The 21,813-nt window shown below is 34.2% G+C and overlaps 1 protein-coding gene across 3 annotated transcripts in view; it reads right to left on the reverse strand.

Annotated features, from left to right (window-relative positions):
* UBR3 (ubiquitin protein ligase E3 component n-recognin 3) overlaps positions 1-21,813 on the reverse strand; it is a 232,659-nt gene that overhangs the window by 39,580 nt on the left and 171,266 nt on the right. For all 3 annotated transcript variants that reach the window (XM_032637364.1, XM_032637365.1, XM_032637363.1), the window contains exons 31-32: positions 12,342-12,447; positions 4,274-4,377 (exon numbers count right to left, since the gene is read on the reverse strand). In XM_032637364.1, coding sequence (XP_032493255.1) covers positions 4,274-4,377; positions 12,342-12,447 — 210 coding nt within the window. The remainder of the gene's footprint in view (positions 1-4,273; positions 4,378-12,341; positions 12,448-21,813) is intronic.

The following is a 21,813-nucleotide window of genomic DNA, read 5'->3' on the forward strand; positions in this document are numbered from 1 at the left end:
TTTGTGTGTTTGTGTGTGTGTGTGTAGTGTGCCTGTGCACACATGCATACACACACACATGCTTTCTCTTACTAATGTTTATGGGTTGGGGTGGGAACTTGATATAAGCTGAGCCAGTCAGAGTACCTATCTGGGATTTCTCTAACTGGAGGCAAAGGGAAGATGTAAAGATGTGAGTCTGGAAATATCAGAGGTCATGCTCCTAGTCTATGGCAGAGACTGTCTAAGGCAAGGCTGAATGAAGCAGATCCACAGAGAGAGGGATAGACCCAAGATGGCAAGAACCCTGCTAGCATCTGAAGCCATGGTTCTGGTCATCCCTACAGTTTGGTTATGTGAGTCCATCAGTGCTCTTTCTTTGTGCTTATAAGCTAGTTCTAAATGGATTTCTAAATATCTTAACACCTAACGCATGCCAGGTTATAGACAATAAGGACTTGGAGTCTGGATAGTAAGAGAGACAGATGGCTGTATGTATGTACAGGGTGTGATGGGAGCAAACAGGAGGAGGAACTATAGACTAAGGGCAGGGAACAGAAAAAAATTCAAGCCTCCTGCCCCAACGAGGAGAGTTAGTCTTGAGTGATGAAGAGAAATAAGCCATAATAAGGAAGGCAAAGATGGAATGAGGCAAGGAAAGGGGGATTCCAGACAGAGGAAGCTGTTTGTACAAGGGTCACAAAAAGAGCCCAAGACTTACAAGAATTGTAAATTGTCCAATGTATCTAGACTTATAAGTAGCAATCTACGAGACATGAAGCTAGAAAAGTAATCTTTATGCCGAAGACCAAAGGTTGCAAACTGAGGGTTATCTGTCTGAATGCAGCCTGGAGAGATGTTTGGTTTGTCTTTATCCTGTTTTATCTTTAGTTACTGACATTTAAAACTCGGATATTTCTCGTAAAAGTCCAGATTTCCACTTACTCTTAAAAAACAGGAAGATCTGACAATACTGGGTCCACATTCTTACATGACGACAGGTATCTGGAGCTGAACAGTAAGTGTCCTCTTCGGCCAAGCATGCATTCTCTAACTTGTCACAGTCCCCAACTCCCATTTATATCAAACCAAAAACATTATTGTTAAGAATGAGTTTAGGCTATGAAGCCAAATTGTCTAGATTTAAATTGACTCTTCTGACCTTAGGCAAGTTAGTTAAACACTCTGTTTCTATTTTTTCATCTGTTAAATGAGGATAATATCACCTGCTTTAAAGGGATTAAGTTAAATGCTTAAAATAGTGATTGGCAATGGCAATCAGTAAATATCTGTTGTTATTAATATTACTATTTACGTTACTTATTTGATATCTATAAGCATTTGATTTATAGAATCTAGACTGGGCAATGAGAAGTAATTTTAAGCAGGATAGGGATAATATTAGATTTGAATTTTAAAATATTCACTGCTGCTTCTTAGGAGAAAGGGACTAAAACAAGACTAGAGGCAAGAACACCTATTAGCAGAGAGCAAAAGTACTCTAGCATATGTCAAATTAGATGGCCTGATGGAAAGAATGGGTCGAATTAGAGAAGTATTTAGATGACAGAAATTACAGCATTTGGTAGAGCTTTGGAGGTAGAAAATAATGGTAGACTCTCATTCTACAAAGAGTAACTAGTAGTAGTATTGACTAAAATGGAAAACAGAGGAAGAGAGCAAGTTTGGATGGGAAGAAAATGAATTAATGTTATATATGTTGAGTTTGAGGCATGTGTAGAAATCTGCAGCTCACCACGGAGCTGTAGACTGGAGCTGGAATATGTGGGAATCATCAAAGAATAGGTACAGATGATGCTATAGGAAAGAAGGTAAAATTGAGAAGGGGTCAGGAACCAAGCAACAACTCAAAGAATGGGAAGAGGAAGAGGTGAATGAAAAGGAGCCTTGAAAATGAGCAGAAAAAGAGATACAAGGAAAACCAAGAAAGGACGGTATCAAAATTAAAAATAGAGTATTTCATGACGATTCAATGTTTTAATAGAATGCTAAAAATTAGAGAATTTGTCTACTAAGCACAAAACAAAATGATTTTAACCAGTAAGTCATTTACATGACCTAGAAATACCACTCACATTTAGTTTCTTCTCATTATAAACTACATAAATTAATTTTTAATTAAAAAGAAATGATACATTAAAAAATGACAACGACTTTTTAAGCATAATTTTAGCTTTTTGTTGTAGCAAACTACTAATTTTTTTTTGTTACTTTGCCTTGATTATCATCATTTTAAAAATATTTAAACTGGAAGTTTAAAGTCACAGATTAAGCTTAAGTTCTCACATTCACTCATTCATTTAAGAAATATTTATTTACTGAATACTTGCCATGTGTGAAATCAATGCATTTTAGGGACTTAGGGAAAAAACAAGGAATCACTCATTTGAGGTGTATACTAAGTCAACAGGTTGCTGTCTTCCAAGGTTACAACAGAGAGCAAATCCCTTCACATGTAATTATCAAAATTTAAAAAGGAGAAAAAGGAATTGGATATCTACTCTCAATCTGTTTTTTAAAAAAACCAAAAATCACAATCAACCTACCTGAGGGTAAACAAAGGAAGATCAATATTTATTTTAAATGCCTTAAAAGCACACAGACTTTAAACAATGGTACAGATTTTAAGTTTTATAGTGCTACTGCATGACAGGAAAAAGGAAGGGTGTAGGGAGACAAGGCACTTTCAAGGGCCCTATAATAAAAGCTTGCCCCTACGGATCACATATGATAAAGAGTCTGGTAAGGTAGAAATGTTGGCCTGAGGCTCTTTATTTTTTTTTTTTTTAACATCTTTATTGAGGTATAATTGCTTTACAATAGTGTGTCAGCTTCTGCTTTATAACAAAGTGAATCAGCTATACATATACATATGCTCCCATGTGTCTTCCCTCTTGCGTCTCCCTCCCTCCCACTCTGAGGCTCTTTAAAATGTGAATTTCTCCTCAGAATCACAAATGAAAATTATTACTTCATATTCTAAATTGCTGTGAGGACTGAACTAGGTAGATGCCACATCTATCCCATCACACTATTTCAGAAGATGAAGTCATCATTTTGTTGTTAGCATGCAATTCAACATTGTTAAAAATTTGCAACATTATAACTCATGAAATTAAACAACTTTTTAAATAGATATCACATGTAAATCTTTATCCATATTTCTGATTTTTCATCAAAATAAAGATCCTAAAACAGGAATATAGTTCAAAGGATACTGATGCCAAGCTGAGACAGCTTGACTCTGGAATGATATAAACAAAATCTAAGTAAACCAGATTTTCTTCAGTGGGTAAGGCATGAAAACACAAGAAATTTTCAAAAATCAGACAATTAAATATTTAGTGAGTACGCACTCTATGCAACAGTATTTGTGCTGTGTTTTGCAAAAGTAATCCAGGGAATCTATAATCTCCTGCAGAGATACAGTTATTCAACATCCATTTATTTACTGGCTTGCCTACAAGTACCAGGCTTAGTGCAGGTGATAAACAAGAAGACAAAGAGGATTGAGATGTCTGCAAAAGTATCTTTTCCATAAACTGTTTTAGAGTTAAGGTGACATAAAATGCTCCAAGTTTCTTTTAGGACAAGATAGAGTACATATAAAATAATAAAACCCAAATGTGAAAAATCATACAAGTAAATAGGACATAATCTGAAGGCAGTATCAGACACTTTATTCTTTTCCTAAAATTACCATGAAAAATTAACAAAACAAAAAAGGTAGCCTACTGAATGGAAGAAGATATTTGCAAACAATGTATCCAATAAGAGGTTAATATCCAAAATATACAAAGAACTCACAGAACTCATACAACTGTGGAACAATAGTTAAAGTGTTTCTAATATAATATTAATTCTGTTAATATCATACTGGTATGATACTAACACTAATTAAAAATAATGGGTCATCACATTTTGAACAACTCTGTGATACTACTATATCAAAATATGTATGTATGCATGTAGATAACGTAGAGGCATTAAGGCTGACAGTTTGCTCTATTTTTCACATTTTGTATCATTTTAATTTTTTAAAAACAAAGAGTGATTTCCCCATGTCTTTATCTTATTATTGACTAAAAATCTAAAAATAGACCTACAAGGGAAAAAAACTATTTCACTGTCATCTTCTTTAGATATATATGATTACAATGCTATTTACCTCAGAACATTTCCATCAGACTGAATGCTATACTTATGCCTATAATTTTTAGAATATTCATTATATATACAATATAATCTAAGAATCTAAATTATAAAGACATACCTTTGCGTAAGGGTTGTGGCATCATTAAGATCTGGATAAGCAAAAGGGATGTAACATCATGATAAAGAATTGGAACCTCAGGCTGTTGCTCCTCATTTCCCAGCCTAAAAGAAAAGTGCATACACTTTAGACAGTATTGTATCTTCCTTCTAATTAATTTTATATTTCACATATATGTCTATGGAACAGAAATCAACTTTCATAAGCAACTGAGAAATCTCAGAAGAAAAAGTTAGAGCCATATTTTTGGCCTAAAAATAAAACCTTTTAGGTTCACATATTTCCTTGACTCCGCCTAATATGAAAAAAATTACATAGAAAATTTATTAGGTCTTAGGATATATTAACTTATGATTAACTTTCTGATCTCTTAGATTACAGAAATCAAACAAAGCATTAAACGGAGCTTAAGAGAATTAGTTTCACTACAAATAGGGTGGCACTTAGGACACTTGCTATGACAAACTTCATACTAAAGAAGAAATATTCATGTTATAAAAAAACAATTCACAAATAAGTTACATTGAAAAGGCATGGTCAATATCTCTTGTTAAAAGTTGTTTCAACTTTATGACTAATATAAAATTCAAATAAAATCTTTTAACAGTTTCAAAGTTTCAAAGAAAAATAATAACCAAAGCAGAACTTAAAATACACTATAAAAGATAAAATAGTAAATCTAAGGAATGTATAGTACTATAAAACACATAGGATATATTATAAAGCAGCTCTTTTCACGCTAAAAGAATTTTTAAAACTCCTTTGGAAGCTTCAATTTTTGGTCATAGGTTTAATTTTTAATGTCAGAAAAAAGTTAATCTTAAGCTTCCAGAATTGGCTAAATTCTGAAGCTACACTTCAGACTAGACTTGGGATAAACAAGAATTGCTCAAATCTTTTATTAGGCTTCATCACTCAACAAATATACAGTGATTACTTAACTGTATGCCAGGCACTGGACACATATGTGAGTAAACCAACCTCTGCTGCTGTGAAGCTTAAATAACTGGCAGAGGGTGACAGCTCTTTGAATGGCTCTATTCTCTACAAATATCTCTTCAATATACTTGTCTTTCTCTCCAAAGGTAACCTTCCATTAATGCCATGAATCCTAGCATTTCTTGTCTCTTAAGTCTCTCTGGCATCTCTTCTTTACATGACCAAAGTTCTTAAAAAGAAAAAAATCGAGGGGACACCATTTCTTCACCTATTATTCAAATTCCCACAGAAATGGTTTTCCACTGATTACACGAGTGGTAGCTTTTGTACACCTGTAAATTAAATTGGGAGTAAATAAATAAATTAGGTGTATCGTTTAAAGAATTTTTAATGATGTGGGAATTTGGTTGGTGTTATTTTTAAAAAGCAGATTCTAAAACTGATACAATATGATTCAAACAGCTTTTTTTCCCATTTTTATTTATGTATTTATGTATGTATTTATGTATTTATTTACTACTGGAGTGTTAACTGCTTTACAATGCTGTGTTAGTTTCTGCTGTACAGTGAAGTGAATCAGCTCCATGTACACCCATATCCCCTCCCTCTTGGACCTCCCTCCCACCTCTCCCCCACATCCCACCCATCTAGGTTGTCGCAGAGCACTGAGGCGAGCTTCCTGTGCTTTACAGCATGTTCCACTAGCTATCTATTTTACACATGGCATTTCTGCGTGTGTGTGTGTATATATATACACACACACACAGAGGAAAAAAGAGACTGCAAAGAAATGTCTCTCATTTTTATGAGACATTATGTTTCATTTTTATGGTTCATGAGTTCATTAAATTGTAATAAACTATATATAGCAGGTAGGTTATGAGATTTTGGATTGTTTCATTTTCTTTCTCAACATTTTTGTACATTTTAAACATTGTACAATAACTACAATTTCATAATCAGGAAAAATTTACAAAAACAATAACCTGGAGCTTGTTGGCTACTAGATAATAACAATCATCTCAGGACACAGGAATGGATCTTTCCTGGCACACAGTAAGCACATATTCTGAATGAATGAATGAATGAATGGATACACCCCACTGTAGAGAAGTCAACCACAGTTTCGGTGTTTTTTAAAAATAAATTTATTTATTTATTTATTTTTGGCTGTGTGTTGGATCTTCATTGCTGCACACGGGCTTTCTCTAGGTGTGGCAAGCAGGGGCTACTTTGAAGTGTGCAGGCTTCTCACTGCGTTGGCTTCTCTTGTTGCAGAGCATGGGCTCTAGGCACGTGGGCTTCAGTAGCTGTGGCTCACGGGCTCTAGAGCGCAGGCTCAGTAGTTGTGGCGCATGGGCTTAGCTGCTCTGCGGCATGTGGGATTGTCCTGGACCAGGGCTCAAACCCGTGTCCCCTGCATTCTTAACCACTGTGTCACCAGGGAAGTCCCAACCACAGTTTTTTAATGTGGGGTTTAATATCATCATTGTGATAAGTATCTGTTAAATGCTTAATATTTTAAAATACATAATTATCTCTATCTCAAAGTTTTTAGGTAATCTTTAAAATCCAGATTATAAAAACTGTACACTACTATTAATTCCATGGATAATACGGGGAAATGGGTGGGTTAGACTTAATAGGCCTAATTTTCCCATTTTTTTTTTTAAACCAAAGTGACTATCAACACAGTGAAATTTAAAGAAAATAAGGAAATAATTTTCATGAGGATTAGACAAAAGTGTATATGAGAAACCTATATCATTAGACATAGAATTTTATGTTGTAAAAGGATTAAAAGTGAGAATACAGAAAAAGATATTTCCATTTTTAAAACTCTTATACAGAAATGAAACACAGATGACATAATCAACTGTAATATTACAAGTTAGCGAACTAATGAACCATAAAAATGAGAGCAAATAAGAAGGGGAAAAAAATCAACCAGATTTTCCAGAAATTCCTCAGATCTCTCCAAATCTTTCTGATTCTAAAGCCTAAGTTTTTAGCTATTACTCTATGCTTCCTTAGGTTTTGGATTCAGATCAGCTCTACTCCTTCACAGCTGTGTGCCCCTAAAGAACATGTTAATTAACTTTTCTAAGCCTCATGTTCCTCGTATGTAAAAATTGAGACAACAATGGTACCTAGTTTATACAGTTATGGTGATGATTAAATGAGATTATATATGCAAAGCACAAAAATGTGTAGCATGATGTAAACACTGGATAACTGTTCGCAGCATTTAGTACTATCCTACTAATCCTAGGGCTATAAAAGAACACAACCCAGCAATCAGTAATATGGAAAGCAGAGTACCTCTGTCTGGTCTTTAAAACTTCTAATTCACCAATACTACACTTAAGAAACCTCTTGTTTGCTGAGTATCCTTAGACTCAGAGTTAGGCATTCTAATACTTCATCTGCACACCATCCCTGTCCTTGAGTATGCAAGTCTAGCCAGGAAAGAAAATTACTAGCTACTATCGAGAAAAGTGATTTATTTTCCTTAGCCAGAACATACAAAATACTCAAAGCTTACTAATTTTGTCTACAAACACAAACACACACACATACAATTTTTTTTTTTCTGAGAAGTAGCGGTATTTATTCATAGCCTCAAAGTATACCCCCACCAGATAATTAGTAATTACAAAGGATGAAATAATAACTTTACGGTGGAAAAACTTGGCAGATACCACATTAGCCAAATGATCAGAGTTATTAACATTAATAAGAAGACAAATCAATAGCATGTGCCTCCTGATGTGACACACGAAAAAGAACACAATATTACTTATGCGATATTTCTGCCAAAAGTTGATCACCTGAATCTAACCACAAGGAAATATTGGACAAAAATAAACTGAGGGGTTCTACAAAATAATTGGCCTGAGCTCTTAAAAAAAAAGTCAATGTCATGGAATACAAAGTCAGGAAAGATTTCACACTGAAGGAAATTAAAGAGACATGACACTAAACACAAACACGATCTTGAATTTTCTTTGCACTGCATTTGCATTTCCCAGGATATTACTGAAATAACTGGCAAAATCCGAATAGGTTCTGCATGAGGTAGGAGTCAATATTAATTATTTCTCATATAAATATCCAACTAACCCAGCTCCATTCACTATAAAGACTGTGCTTCCCCAACTGCTCCACAGTTCCATCTATGCTATAAATCCAATATCCACATATGTATGGATCTGGTTTGTTTTGTTTTATTTTAACAAGCAAATACAAATTTATTTCTCATCTCCCCTTGATTATACAAGTGGTAGCATAAAGTACAGATTTAGTGCTCCTGAATTTGTTTTTCTTTTAATATTGTATCTGAATGGAGATCTTTCCATATCAGTAAGCAAAGCACTTTCTCAACTTTTCTTCCATCTCTCTCTCTCTCTCTCTCTCTCCTCTCTCTTCGCATACATGTCTTAATTTACTTATGTAGGGAAGGCAAAGCAGTAGGATATTTGATCACTATATGGCAAAAAATAAGACTGAATCTCTTCCTTATACCATACATTTTGAAACACTCCAAATAGATTAGAGTTCTAACTGTAAAAACTGAAGCCACAGAAATAGAAGAATCATATATCTGATAAAAGGTTAATATCCAAACTACATAAAGAACTCATACAACTCAATAGCAAAAAACAATCCAATTAAAAAATGGGCAGAGAATCTGAGTAGATACTTTACTAAAGACATACAGATGATGACCAAGTGCATGAAAAGGTGCTCAACATCACTAATCACCAGGGAAATGCAAATCAAAACAACGAGATACCACCTCACACCTGTCAGAATGGCTATCATCGAAATGAAAACAAACAAGTGCTGGTAAGGATGGGGAGAAAAGGAAAGAAACCCTGGTGCACTGCTGGTGGGATTGTAAATTGGTGAAGGCACTATGAAAAACAATATGGAGGTTCCTCAAAAAATTAAAAAAACAGAACTACTGTATGATCTATCAATTCCACTTCTGGGTGTTTATCTGAAGGAAAGGAGAACACTAACTCAGAAAGATATACGCACCCCCATGTTCACTGCAGCATTATTTACAATAGCCAAGACATGGAAACAACTTAAATGTCCATTAATGAGTGAATGGATAAAGAAATTGTGGCATATATATACCATGGAATATTATTCAGCCATAAAAAAGGAAATCCTGCCATTGGTGACAACATGGATGAACGCTGAGGGCGTTATGTTAAGTGAAGTAAGTCAGACAGAGAAAAACAAATACCATAAGATCTCACTTATATGTGGAATCTTAGAAACAAACAAAGAAACTCCTCATAGATACAAAAAACAGACTGGTGATTGCATAGACAGGGGTGGGGGATGGAGGATGGGGATGGGTGAAGATGTTCAAAAGGTACAAACTTCCAGTTATGTAATGTACATATAGGGATGTGATGAGCAGCATGGTGACTATAGTTAGTAACACTGTATTGTATATCTGAAAGTTGCTAAGAGAGTAAATCTTAAAAGTTCTCATCACAAGAAAAAATAAATGAATCAATCCTTTTATAACCAGAAAAAGACCTGAGTCAAAATGCATCAAGTTCCAGAATTAATTTAAAAAAAAAAGATTAATAAATATGACTACATTAAAAATAAAATTTTGCATGGCAAAAAAAATCATACACACACAAAAAAGACATTAGACAATCTGGTGAAATATATTTGCAACTTATCACACAAAGGACTAATATCCACAATCCATAAACATATTTTTTAAATGAAGAAGAAAAAGACCAACAACTAGATTTAGGGAGTTCACAAAAAGAAATGCAAATGGACAGAAATGAAAGACATATATCTCTGAATTTACTTTATAATATAATTTTTACTTTGGAAAAAATACGTTTTACATAATTAAAATTTAAAAATCAAGGTAAAAAAGGCAATCTTTTCAGAGTTAATAACATTCCATAGTTTGTTTTATTATTATTAAACAAAAATAGAATTATAACAATGATTTTGAAAATTTTGCTTTATTAATATATCTTTTTTTTGCCTTTTAAAAAACTTTTAATTTTATATTGGAGTATAGTTCAATGTTGTGTTAGTTTCAGGTGTACAGCAAAGTGATTCAGTTATACATATATCTATTCTTTTTCAGATTCTTTTCCCATATAGGTTATTACAGAATACTGAGTAGAGTTCCCTGTGCTATACAGTAGGTCCTTGTTGATTATCTATTTTATATACAGTAATGTGTATATGTTAATCCCAAACTTCTAATTTATCCTCCCCCCCTTTTTAAATGTATCTTATTGATCTTTCCAGCATATACAAACCTACATTCTATCCTACAGCTGGGCACTATTGCTTTAAATATTGAGGAGGAAAAAAGAAAACAATAAATCTATAAAATATATAGATAAATAAAATAAAATATATAGATAAATTAAAACTATAAATCAAGCTGATAGCATAACCACACAAGAAAAAGTTACTTCAAATGACTTAGAAATTAGTATTTTGTCTGTACATCCCTAGTGGTATATATTCTAAGGACAAAAAGAAATTATAATTAGTACTAGTATTGGTATTTAAAAAAAAGAATTGTAGTTATACTGTAGGTTATGCAAATAGTAATGCTGTCATTAATATCACTAGGAACCAAGATTTCCAGAATAAGAGAAAAAAGATGTAAATAACAAAAAAGTTAAGAAACAAAATATAACCTTACAATCTTACGTGTAAATTCCAAACACCAGTAAGAACTCAAGATCTTTCTCCTTAAAAAAATATTTCCTAATCCTGTCCACTGGAATGGCCTATAAGCAATAATAGCACAGTAGCTATGGATACCCCTTAGCACCCAGACTGTGATGTCTAAATACCACTTCCCATTAAAAGGAACTACATGGAGAAATGGCTGATTCCAGGTACAGAGTGGAAAATGTACAAAATAAACCCAGGTCAACTTACTGTGTCAGAAAGCAAAGGCATTATCAAAGACTACTTTGATCATGTTGAAGTACAATAGCCAACCTAAAGGGATTCTCACTAACCTAAAAGGAAGCAACTTGCATTGAAAAGAATGTCTGAAATGGGGCTTCGCTGGTGGCACAGTGGTTAAGAATCTGCCTGCCAATGCAGGGGACACGGGTTCGAGCCCTGGTCCGGGAAGATCCCACACTTAGTTGCTCCACACTTAGTTGCGGTGGAGCAACTAAGCCTGTGTGCCACAACTACTGAGCCTGCACTCTAGAGCCCATGAGCCACAACTACCGAGCCCACACACCACAGCTACTAAAGCCCGCGTGCCCTAGAGCCCATGCTTCGCAACAAGAGGAGCCACCGCGATGAGAAGCCTGTGCACTGCAACAAAGAGTAGCCCCTGCTCACCACAACTAGAGAAAGCCCGCGCACAGCAACGAAGACCCAACGCAGCCAAAAATAAAGAAAAAGAAAAAAAATTTTAAAAAAAGAATGTCTGAAATGGAGTGAAACGCATCAAGTATATAAAAATCCATGAGCTCATAATAACCACAACTTATCGGTCACCACTGGAAGTTGCTAGGGTATCAACTCATTTCTTTGAAGATTTATAAATAGGGAAGAATTAAGCATTCATCTTGCCAAACTATGTTTCAGGGTAACTAAACAGCTGATACTGGGAAAGTTTTTCTTTATAAAAACAACCTAGCTAATAAATCATAAGGAAAATTTTTGTGGTTTTTTAAAATCACTATTTCTCAGTACCTAATGAAATACTGGATTTAGGCAAGAATAATCACAGGTTTCAAAAATCATTAGGTGAAAGGCTATGGGGGAACTTTACAATGACGGGATCAGTCTACGGTTACCTGAACCCACTGATCAATTCTGACATAAAAAGAAAGACTACCAGCCATTTTGTGCCTCTATCTGAATGTTTTGTCTGCATAAAAACCAATGACATTCTTTAAAAGACTTTCTCACTTAGTAGGAATTTTTAGGCAATTTGTACAGAAAGTATAATAGTAAACTGTTTTCAATTTTTATTTCTGAGTTTCATAAGGAAAATTCACATATTTATAAAGAACTTCAATCCTATTTTTATACTTAACTATTTTTCAAAAACAGTTTTAGTTGATTTTAATCTTTCAATAATACTTACTGTGAATTCATCTCTTCTAGTAACTGTGTGAGCTTTCTCCAAGGATTATACTCAGAATCAATGCTGTAAAGCCGCATGTGCAAGGCTAATACATGGAACAGTTGATCTAAAAAAATTGAAGAAAAGGTAATTAGAAGGTTCACAAAATTTGTCCAGATCAATATTCAGGCAAAATTTCTAGCTAATTTATAAGGAAATGTTTCTTATCCTTATAATTATAATTCACCAAGTTTAAGTACCAACTACTTCATGCTCTCTTTTAAGGTAAACTCTGAAATATATATCCAAATAAATTGTACTAGAATTTGGACTGTCCTTACGCTCAATCTTAATACAGGAATGGTTTGTTTTCTTCTCCTGTCAGAGACCTACTTTTCCTTGGCTTTATGCTTCAGGCTTGGTAACTTGTACTTCTCACTATTGTGATCTCCTAACCAAAATTCACTATTATCTTCAATACCCTACTCTGAGTAATATGGACAATAACTTCCATATAAACCACTGTTAGGTGAATATCTTTCTTTACCTAATATTTTCTCCTAAATATTCATTAGATTTAATTGTGACTTCATCATCTTTTGATTCAACATGAAGAAAAAATAATGGAAATAAGATTATTTAAGAGGATTATTCTGGCTATTTTCATTTCTTCTACCTAAACCATGACAATAATCTACCAGTCTTAGCTTTCAACAAAATTCTGCTATGACATTTAGAAAGAAAATTTTGTTTAAAATTTTTTAATTATTTGGGGAAAAAAATCCTAAATTTTGCTTTCATATCACATGTGCATTTTCTGGTATAAATGACAAGGATCGGACTAAATTATTCTGCCACTAATTCTCAAAATATTTTAATTAAAATGAATCAAAATTCACTTTCTAGAATGTTAGATAATACCTTTTTTTTTTTTTTTTTTTTTTTTTTTTTGCAGTACGCGGGCCTCTCACTGCTGTGGCCTCTCCCGTTGCGGAGCACAGGCTCCAGACGCGCAGGCTCAGCGGCCATGGCTCACGGGCCCAGCCGCTCCGCGGCACGTGGGATCTCCCCGGCCCGGGGCACGAACCCTTGTCCCCTGCATCGGCAGGCGGACTCTCAACCACTGCGCCACCAGGGAAGCCCGATAATACCTTTTTTGACATGTGATTAAAACTAATTCTTAAAACCAGAAAGAAAAAAGCCAAATGACACAAACATATTGTTGTCACTCTCTAAATTAAAATATTCAAAACTAAACAATGTTTTGTTTCTCTGAGCAACTGACTTAGAAATTAACTATACTTTAGAATAACCTGAGATCCATCACTATGAGGAGGAGGAGTAATATTAGTGGTGGGAGTAGTTTGGGGAAGTTATTTGTAAGACATAAGAGCTATAAGATGAACAAAATAAATGTTCCACTCTGTGGGGCAGGGTAGAGGAAATGGGACTAACGCTCTGTACCTACAACTGTTTCAATCTGGTGTCTCTATAACAAACAGGAGAATCTAAATACCTGATCCTGCTTCACCTTCTGTCTATAAGTCAATGTATAGTCTAAATCCTCTTAAAATTTCTTCATCCTATTAATGGTTAACACTAGCTGAGTATTTATTAGTGCCAAGCACTGCTTAATAATCACTTTATATGGATTATCTCAATTTATTTTCACAAAAATTCTACCAGGTAGGTAATACTGTTATCCCCAGTTTTGAGACAAGTTTCCCAAATTTTCAGTTTTTCTAGTAATCTGGTTCCATTGGTAACACTAAGAACAAGAGACATTTTTAGCAGAGAAATAACATGATGAAAAATATATTGGTCATTTTAATTTTATTTCAATTCAATTACACATAAGAGACTTTTTTTATGAAGTATATAATTTATAACTTTTAAAAAAGTGTCTAAAACCTAAAAGTATTTTAAAAAAAATAAATTCCTCTAGCAGAAAATATTAAGATTAATGCAAGTTGAGAAGTTTTGCATTCTTCGTATATAGGTTTTAAGTGAATCAAAGGGCTCTCTTTAATATCTCCTTTCAAGATGGTCAATTAACTTGAAGTTTTGATTTAATCAAAAGCATAGACATTGCAATTTTACTAACCTGTTTTGCACTGAAACCATGGCCAGCATAAAAGTAATGTTATAATCTGCCTACTTTCGAAGGCTTTACCATAATTAAAGAAATACAAATGCTGAAGAAAACTTTTTTATCTTCTTATATTCCCTCATTCTACACATAAGGAAATAGGTCCAGAGAAAGGAAGTACCTTGCCAGGTCACCCTAATATTTACTGGAAAAGCTAAGAACAGAATTCAAGATTTCCTACTTGTTAGTTATTTCTACCACTCCAGTTCTCCTTGGGGTTTTTATGATGAAAAGAAAAGTATAAAATTCCTTTCGTAACACACACACCCCTTTCCATTCCTATGAAAAGCTGAGATTGTAACCCTGCAGCATCTTCTAAAGCTATAAATACAATAAATAACAAGAGTCTTTGGTATTGGTTTTAACTAGAACTGAAGGATGATAACATATCTAATGAGGTACATCCACCTTTCAAAAACGATGCTGGAAACTGCAGATAACTTCAACAGGAAAAAGAATAGGCCAAATAACAATCAATACTTTTCACTATGTTTATATAATTCACTGTGTTTTAAAAATTTAGTCTGAGACCTATCAGTAAGAATGAACTCTAATATTTATTTAGCAACAAAAATATCTTTGAGGGAATTCCCTGGCGGTCCAGTAGTTAGGACACTGCGCTCTCACTGCCAAGGGCCCGGGTTTGATCCCTGGTTGGGGAACCAAGATCCTGCATGACGCGTGGGATGGTCAAAAAAATAAAAAATGATAATAATAAAATAAATACCATTCTCTAATAAAGGAATCAGGGCTTTAAAAAAAATCTTGTATACTAAACACATACTGACAGTAGCAGACATAGGATGAAGAGAACCTTTGATCATATCAAAAAGTTAAAGACTAAAAAATAATAGAAAAATGTATTAAACACCAACTATGTTCATGACATTTTAAAAGCTGAAAAGCAATTATACCAAGAAAGCACATTATTAAAATTCTGAATAATAACAGCAAAAGGAATAGATAACTTTTTTTGGAATGACACATTTTAAAGTTCTAAAGTTTAGACCTACGTTTATAAAAGGGTTTAGAAATGAGAAACACCATTAACTTATAGGTGTGCTGTGATTTCAATAAACAGGCACCACTGCCTAGTAGGACCCAGGAAGTCCTGGATTTGAATCCAAGCTCTGTACTAGCCATGTGTCCTTGGGCAAATTACCTTAGTTTTATTATCTGCAAAACGGGGATAATACCAACTTTCTGGGCTGTTTTAAGTGATAGTAGTTATGGTAATAGCATACATCTGTAGTATGTAGACAGTGTGTTTATATACATGTATATACATATATGGTTTCTAAGGATAAATTCCAAATAATAAATTTAATATTTATAAATGAGATAATACAGCTAAATTAGAGATTATGACTACATTAGACACATTAGGTCTCCACATAAAACTACCACTCTATACAAAATATTAACATATATTTTTAACCTCTTCTCTCTCCTCCCCTGAACTTTTGGTACCACTCTTCCTTGGTTCTCCCCCAGCTTCTTCTCAATTACTTGTAAGTGTTCTTCTTCCTCTACTGAACTCTAAAAGGTGGCATTCTCCATAAGAAAGGAAAAGGGATCCCTTTGAGCCCTCTTTCCCTCTCATTCTGCACACGCTACTTCACATAAGCTCAACTTCCACTTCTACCTGTAAGTTTACAATTCACAAATTTTTCTAGCACTTCAGATGTTTGACAGGCACCACAAAGATCAATATATCCAAAACTAAATTGATTATATAGCCCAGCCTAGCTCCAATATTCATTTCCTCTTATAATTCCATCTGAGTGAATGACATCACTGCCCATGCAAACATCCAAGGAAAAACTTGGGAGTCATCTCCCACATTCTTGCCCTCCATAGCCAGTTGGTTACCAATCCTATTGGTTCTGCCTCCTATGACCCCTCTTCTACTCTACTCCACCCCTACATCATTTCTCAATTAGATTACTCAACAATGTCCTCATTCAGTTTTATGTCTTTTGTTTCACCCCCTTCCAATTCCTGTAAACAATAAATCTATTCATATTATCTCATAAATGGTTGGTGAACCACTGAAAGAACAGGCATAGAAAGTGCTTCATGAGATAACCCCTATCTTCTTTTTCTGGTTTATTACTTAACCTTCTTTCCTCCCTTTACTTTATTTAGCAACTATTCACTCATGTGTCATATTGTCTCACTCTGCCTTTGCAAGATGTTCTCTCAGCCTAGAATAGCACCTTGTTGTTCTCCAGGCAAACCTGATTCATCTTTCAAGAGCCAGTTCAAGTGCTCCTCTGTAAATTTTTCTCTAATACCGCACCTGAGACAGATGTGATCATCCCTTGCTTAACACATTCTCTACACTTGAGTTACCTTTATTTTAGCACTTCTAATACAGCCCTGCAATTATTTTTCACATTTTCCTCTCCTATGAGATGGTGAAATCTCTCTGAAAAAGACAACTGTTTCTTTTCCTCTTTGTAATTCCCAGGCTAGCACAGTGCTTGACATTTAATAGGATTTTTTTTAAGCATGCTGAATACTGTATGAATATGTCAACAATCCTAGTTTTTTAAATCATATAATATAAGCCTAAAATTCATGATGGATTTATATTCTTCCTTTTCTGCTGTAATGACATATTGGCTTAGTAACCAAGAAAGAGGCCAATTAACTAGCCCTAATTTCACTGCCCCAAAGACAGTGACCTCTCAACTCTAACTACTAAAGTAGTGCTTGACTTACTTGCTCCCACTATCTTCTTCCCCATGTTGGTTGCCGTGACAAGTCATCTGGGACAATGAACTCTATCTTCTGCAATACCTAATCAAATTCTTTACAGCTGGGACAAGTCTAAGGTATTATAATGTACTTAATCACAAGAGAAACATATCATTACTAAAACAGAAAACACCATTGAAAGACTGATTTGTCGTTGAAAAAAACCAAAGATTTAAATATAAGAACTCTCAGCTGGAACAAAAAGGTAAGATTTAGCAACCTCTTCTACCTGTATCAATATTAAAGTAAGACTATTATACCAAAAAAATCTATAAAATAAAAACATAACTCCAACTTCATTGTAAAATTAAGAGTTTTACACGTATGGCTATGAATACCATACACACACACGAAACACCGTTATGCCAATTTTTATGACTTGGGGAGTATCCACTTAAGGAAATTGAACACAAAGTTGTTACATATGTTTTTGTTATATGTTTTTCATAACATATTTTTCAAAAATGCTTTTGAAACAGATGTTTACTGAGCTCAGTACCAGGTTGGAAATTCTGCATCTCTGTCAGTCATTTCTAAACATGTAAGAGTTCTAAACAGGCAGATTATTCCTTAGTATAACACTCATACTGGTTATTAAGACAGAAATACATATTAAAGGAAAGACTTATCCTAAAGACTTTTATAAACTGGTTCTGTCTAAAATTGTACCACTGTTAAAATTTACCTAAGGTAAACTTAACTGGGTCTGCATTTCCAGATCATTCAAAATTTTAGTTCTATCAGTGCAGTTATCACTGATTAAATACTTGTCAATGAAAAAAATTTCAACTAGCCAAATGACTCTCTAAATTACCATGAAAAAACATTTTCAATTTCTCTATAACTTATTAACAATCAAAGTAAGGAAATGGTTCTGACCCATTTATCCTAGGGTTAATATAATTGGTGTGGATATACACCTCTCACAGCAGAGTCAGCTTCCCCGGTTCCTCTACACAGTCCTGAGAAATTACCTGTGGAAAGATGGAGGGAACTCCCAAGTGAGAACCTGAAAACTTTTTTCAGCTCCTGCTGGAAAAAGGAGCTGCCCTGCCCTAAGCCAAGCAAGATCTCAGGACCCCTACGCCCTGACAGTGGAAATTATTATCTGTGGAACTTAGTTCCTAGAATAACCACACCATTAACACAGGAAGGCCTAGCTACCTGGGCCACAAACCACAGGACCTGCAGAAAAACTTTAAAGAATAGCTGAAGCCACTCTTCTTAGCTCAAAATCTTAAACCACACCTCTAACCCAGGCCACCCCAAATTAACAATGTATTTTGTTCCCAATAAATAAGCTATATCAGTCTTCAGGAATAAATCCCATTCTGTCCTTCTAACCCCATCTTTTAACAGGTCAAACTTAAGGTTTGTTAAGCGCCTTTTTCAAAAAAAGACTAGGCTGAAAATAAACTTTTATCTTGCTTCTGGTCTCCTCACCCACCCCCAATTTGATGATGGTAGTATTGAAGTAGTAGAAACAGTAATGTTGAGATTTACAGTCTATGAAGACTTGAACATACATTGTAAAACTGAGTTCTTACAACAATCCTCTGGTTGGATACTATGAAAAACAGAATCCATGAGATTAAATAAGCTTGCCATTAAACTATCTGCCCACTCATGAAGAGTTGAGTCTGAAGGCAATTTCTACATTTTTATATTAATTTATGTACTTTGACCACTATAATAATTAGTGGCCAAATTTTCTTCTTGTTATGGGGTAACAAAAAGAATAGAACAAAAGTTGTGATCCAACCTATTTGTAGAATTCATAGTTTTTTAAATCTGAAAAGACCTTACTAAGCCATGGATATCAGAATTTTACCACTGTTAAAGAATAAGATTAGACTACTTAATAGCAATTTTGTGATATTAAACAGTATCTTGATGAAGCCTTACTGCAGGGTGAAATTTTAACATCAAAATAATTTTCTCTAACTCTGAATTCTCCAAAAATTCATTCTTTGAGCAACTAAAACTACTTTGAGCTGCATGCTGCATGCACACATCTAAGCTGGATTGCTTTCTATGAATAACAAACACAGGGGGCAGTTTTCCACTGTGTGCATCATTTCTTGAAAAGATCATATATTATGTCAAAATTAAGTTAAAGCACCTCAAATGAAAATGTCAAAGCAAGGGTTTGCCTCAACTTTCTTGACTAAAGTTTAATTTTTATCTCAATAAAATCATGAAATCCATTTGTGATATGAACTTTGGCTCCTTAGTTAAACTACAGTAATAAGCAGAAAGCTCAGACTCAAAGATATAGAAAGATGTTGATCTAACTAAAGATAAGTTTTTAAAAATTATCCTCCAATATTAATAATTTATCAATGACACCTCTTCCTCCCACCCCCACCCCAGCCACTGGTTTCAACAATTTCTGCTTGAGAAATACACTAAGAATATCATGGCAAAAAGTGCTGAAAGCCTGTGAACTTCACTGGCATCTATGGCATTCCATGTCTATTTTCAAATCACTTGAATGAAGAAACTGAGTAACTTTAATAAAACATTCTTAATAAAAAGTTATGCCTTCAATTTTTGCATCTGCTTTGTCCTACATATGTTGCTAACCAAGTTGGTGGTACTTATCAGTATATATACCAATTTGTAACAAAAACTCCAAATTCACTCATCTTTCAAAACCCTGTTCAAATGCCATGTCCGCCAAAAGCTTCACTGATTTTACAAGCTAGATATGATCCCAAACCTCCAAATTTTCTAGAACTTTATCCATACCCCACTTTAGAACTTAACACTTTCTATCTTACAATAAATTATCTAGAATCAGTCTTATCTGCTGAATACAAGGTCCTTAATGCCTGACCTTCCAGCGAATAAAGAAGAGGTCTACAGCTCGGACCTAGGAATCAGGAGCAGAGCTGCATGTGCAAGCTGATGAGATGGCTCACGCCAGGGGCAAGGGGGAACCAGCCAGCAAACTGGTGAAAAATAAAGGAGAACCAACTGGTATCCAAGGAAGAAGGAATGAGGACTTGAGAAAATGTCTGAAGGAGTGGCCCAAAACAAAAATAGAATTCACAGTGAAAGGCTGGCAAAAGAGAATAGGCAAGATAACAGGAAGGATAGCATGGGAGATCCTGGAAATATTCCAAGGCAATAGTGTGCAGTAGGATATCCTTGACTAAGCCCAGGGGTGAAAGTTTTTAAAGGTTCTGCATCTTTTGGGACACTTAAGGGCAAGAGATATGTCTTACATAACTGAATTTAATGTCAGAGAACTGGGTTCAATTGCAAGCTTTGACATTTTCCAACTATATGACTTGGCAATGCAATCACTCTGAACTCCAGCTTCCTTTTCTAAGAAAAAGAGATAACACCTATTTAACATGGTCATTCTAAAGACTAAATAATTTATGTGAAAGTACTTTATAAACTTTAAAACTACAAACGTAAGGTATTATTAAAATACCATAGTATGCTGCTATGTGAATCAATTTTGCTCATTTTTACTGTGGAAAATTTCCCAGACATATATTTAGGAATGAACTTTTACTCTGATTGGATACTGGTCGGTTTATCTCAATACTTCAAAAATTTGTTTGAATATGGAAGTGCTGAATGGCATTATTCCATGACAATTTGATTTCTCAGTATAAATTTGGCCAGTAATATTTTCTGCTTTTATTGTTGTTAATAGGTCAATCTTGTGCCCTGCCCCACCCCCACTGTGTGTGTGTGTGTGTGTGTGTGTGTGTGTGTGTGTGTGTGTGTGTCCATCCATAATTATCTATCTGGCATTACGCAAGCCATTCAAGACAAAATTTATTAAATTTTTTCTCAACTAAACTTCAATTTCATCAGGAATTTGTGATGGAACATTACTCCAGAAGTGTAACTTCCATTATTAATTAGTGGAGCATTTTCTCATTCTCTTTCACCAAAATATTATGAAAAAGAGAAAAGACATTTTTAAAATGATATATTTAAGAGGCTGTAGAAAGTAATGAATGGGAAAAGGAAAATACTGACTTATGAATAGGCTCTAGAGAAAAAGAGAAATTTTTGTTTACTAATACCATTAGAGTTCTACTGGAAAATGAAAAAAATGAGATATTTGATCTAAGATTCTATGAAACACCTTCAATATGCTCTTGCATTAAACTTAAATTAGGTCTGAGTTAGGCTTGAGTAAATAACAAATACATTAAGTTTATACACTTGCAAAATAGTGGGATTTCATAGAATATATAACGTTCTGCATACATGATTTATAGAGCTCTTTTATAAATAATTAGGATAAATAATGTGTAAGTAACTGAACAATACATCATATGAAAACTAAAATCAAAAAAATCATGTACAACCTAAATATATAAAATTTTTTATTTGTCAATCATACCTCAATAAAGCTGGGGGAAAAAAGAACTAACATAACTGATAAGGAAAAAAAGAAAATGAAAAACAGTATTAACTTATATTTAGGATAAGCTTCATTACAATCTCTTCTATACTGGCACATTGAAACCTCTTATTCACTAAAGGGGAAAATAAACAGAAACAAAAGTCTGGAAGTAACTATCAATTTAATAATTTAAATTAAAATTG

The sequence above is a fragment of the Phocoena sinus genome, chromosome 7, assembly GCF_008692025.1.
Source record: "Phocoena sinus isolate mPhoSin1 chromosome 7, mPhoSin1.pri, whole genome shotgun sequence".
NCBI classification, from domain to species: Eukaryota; Metazoa; Chordata; class Mammalia; order Artiodactyla; family Phocoenidae; genus Phocoena; species Phocoena sinus.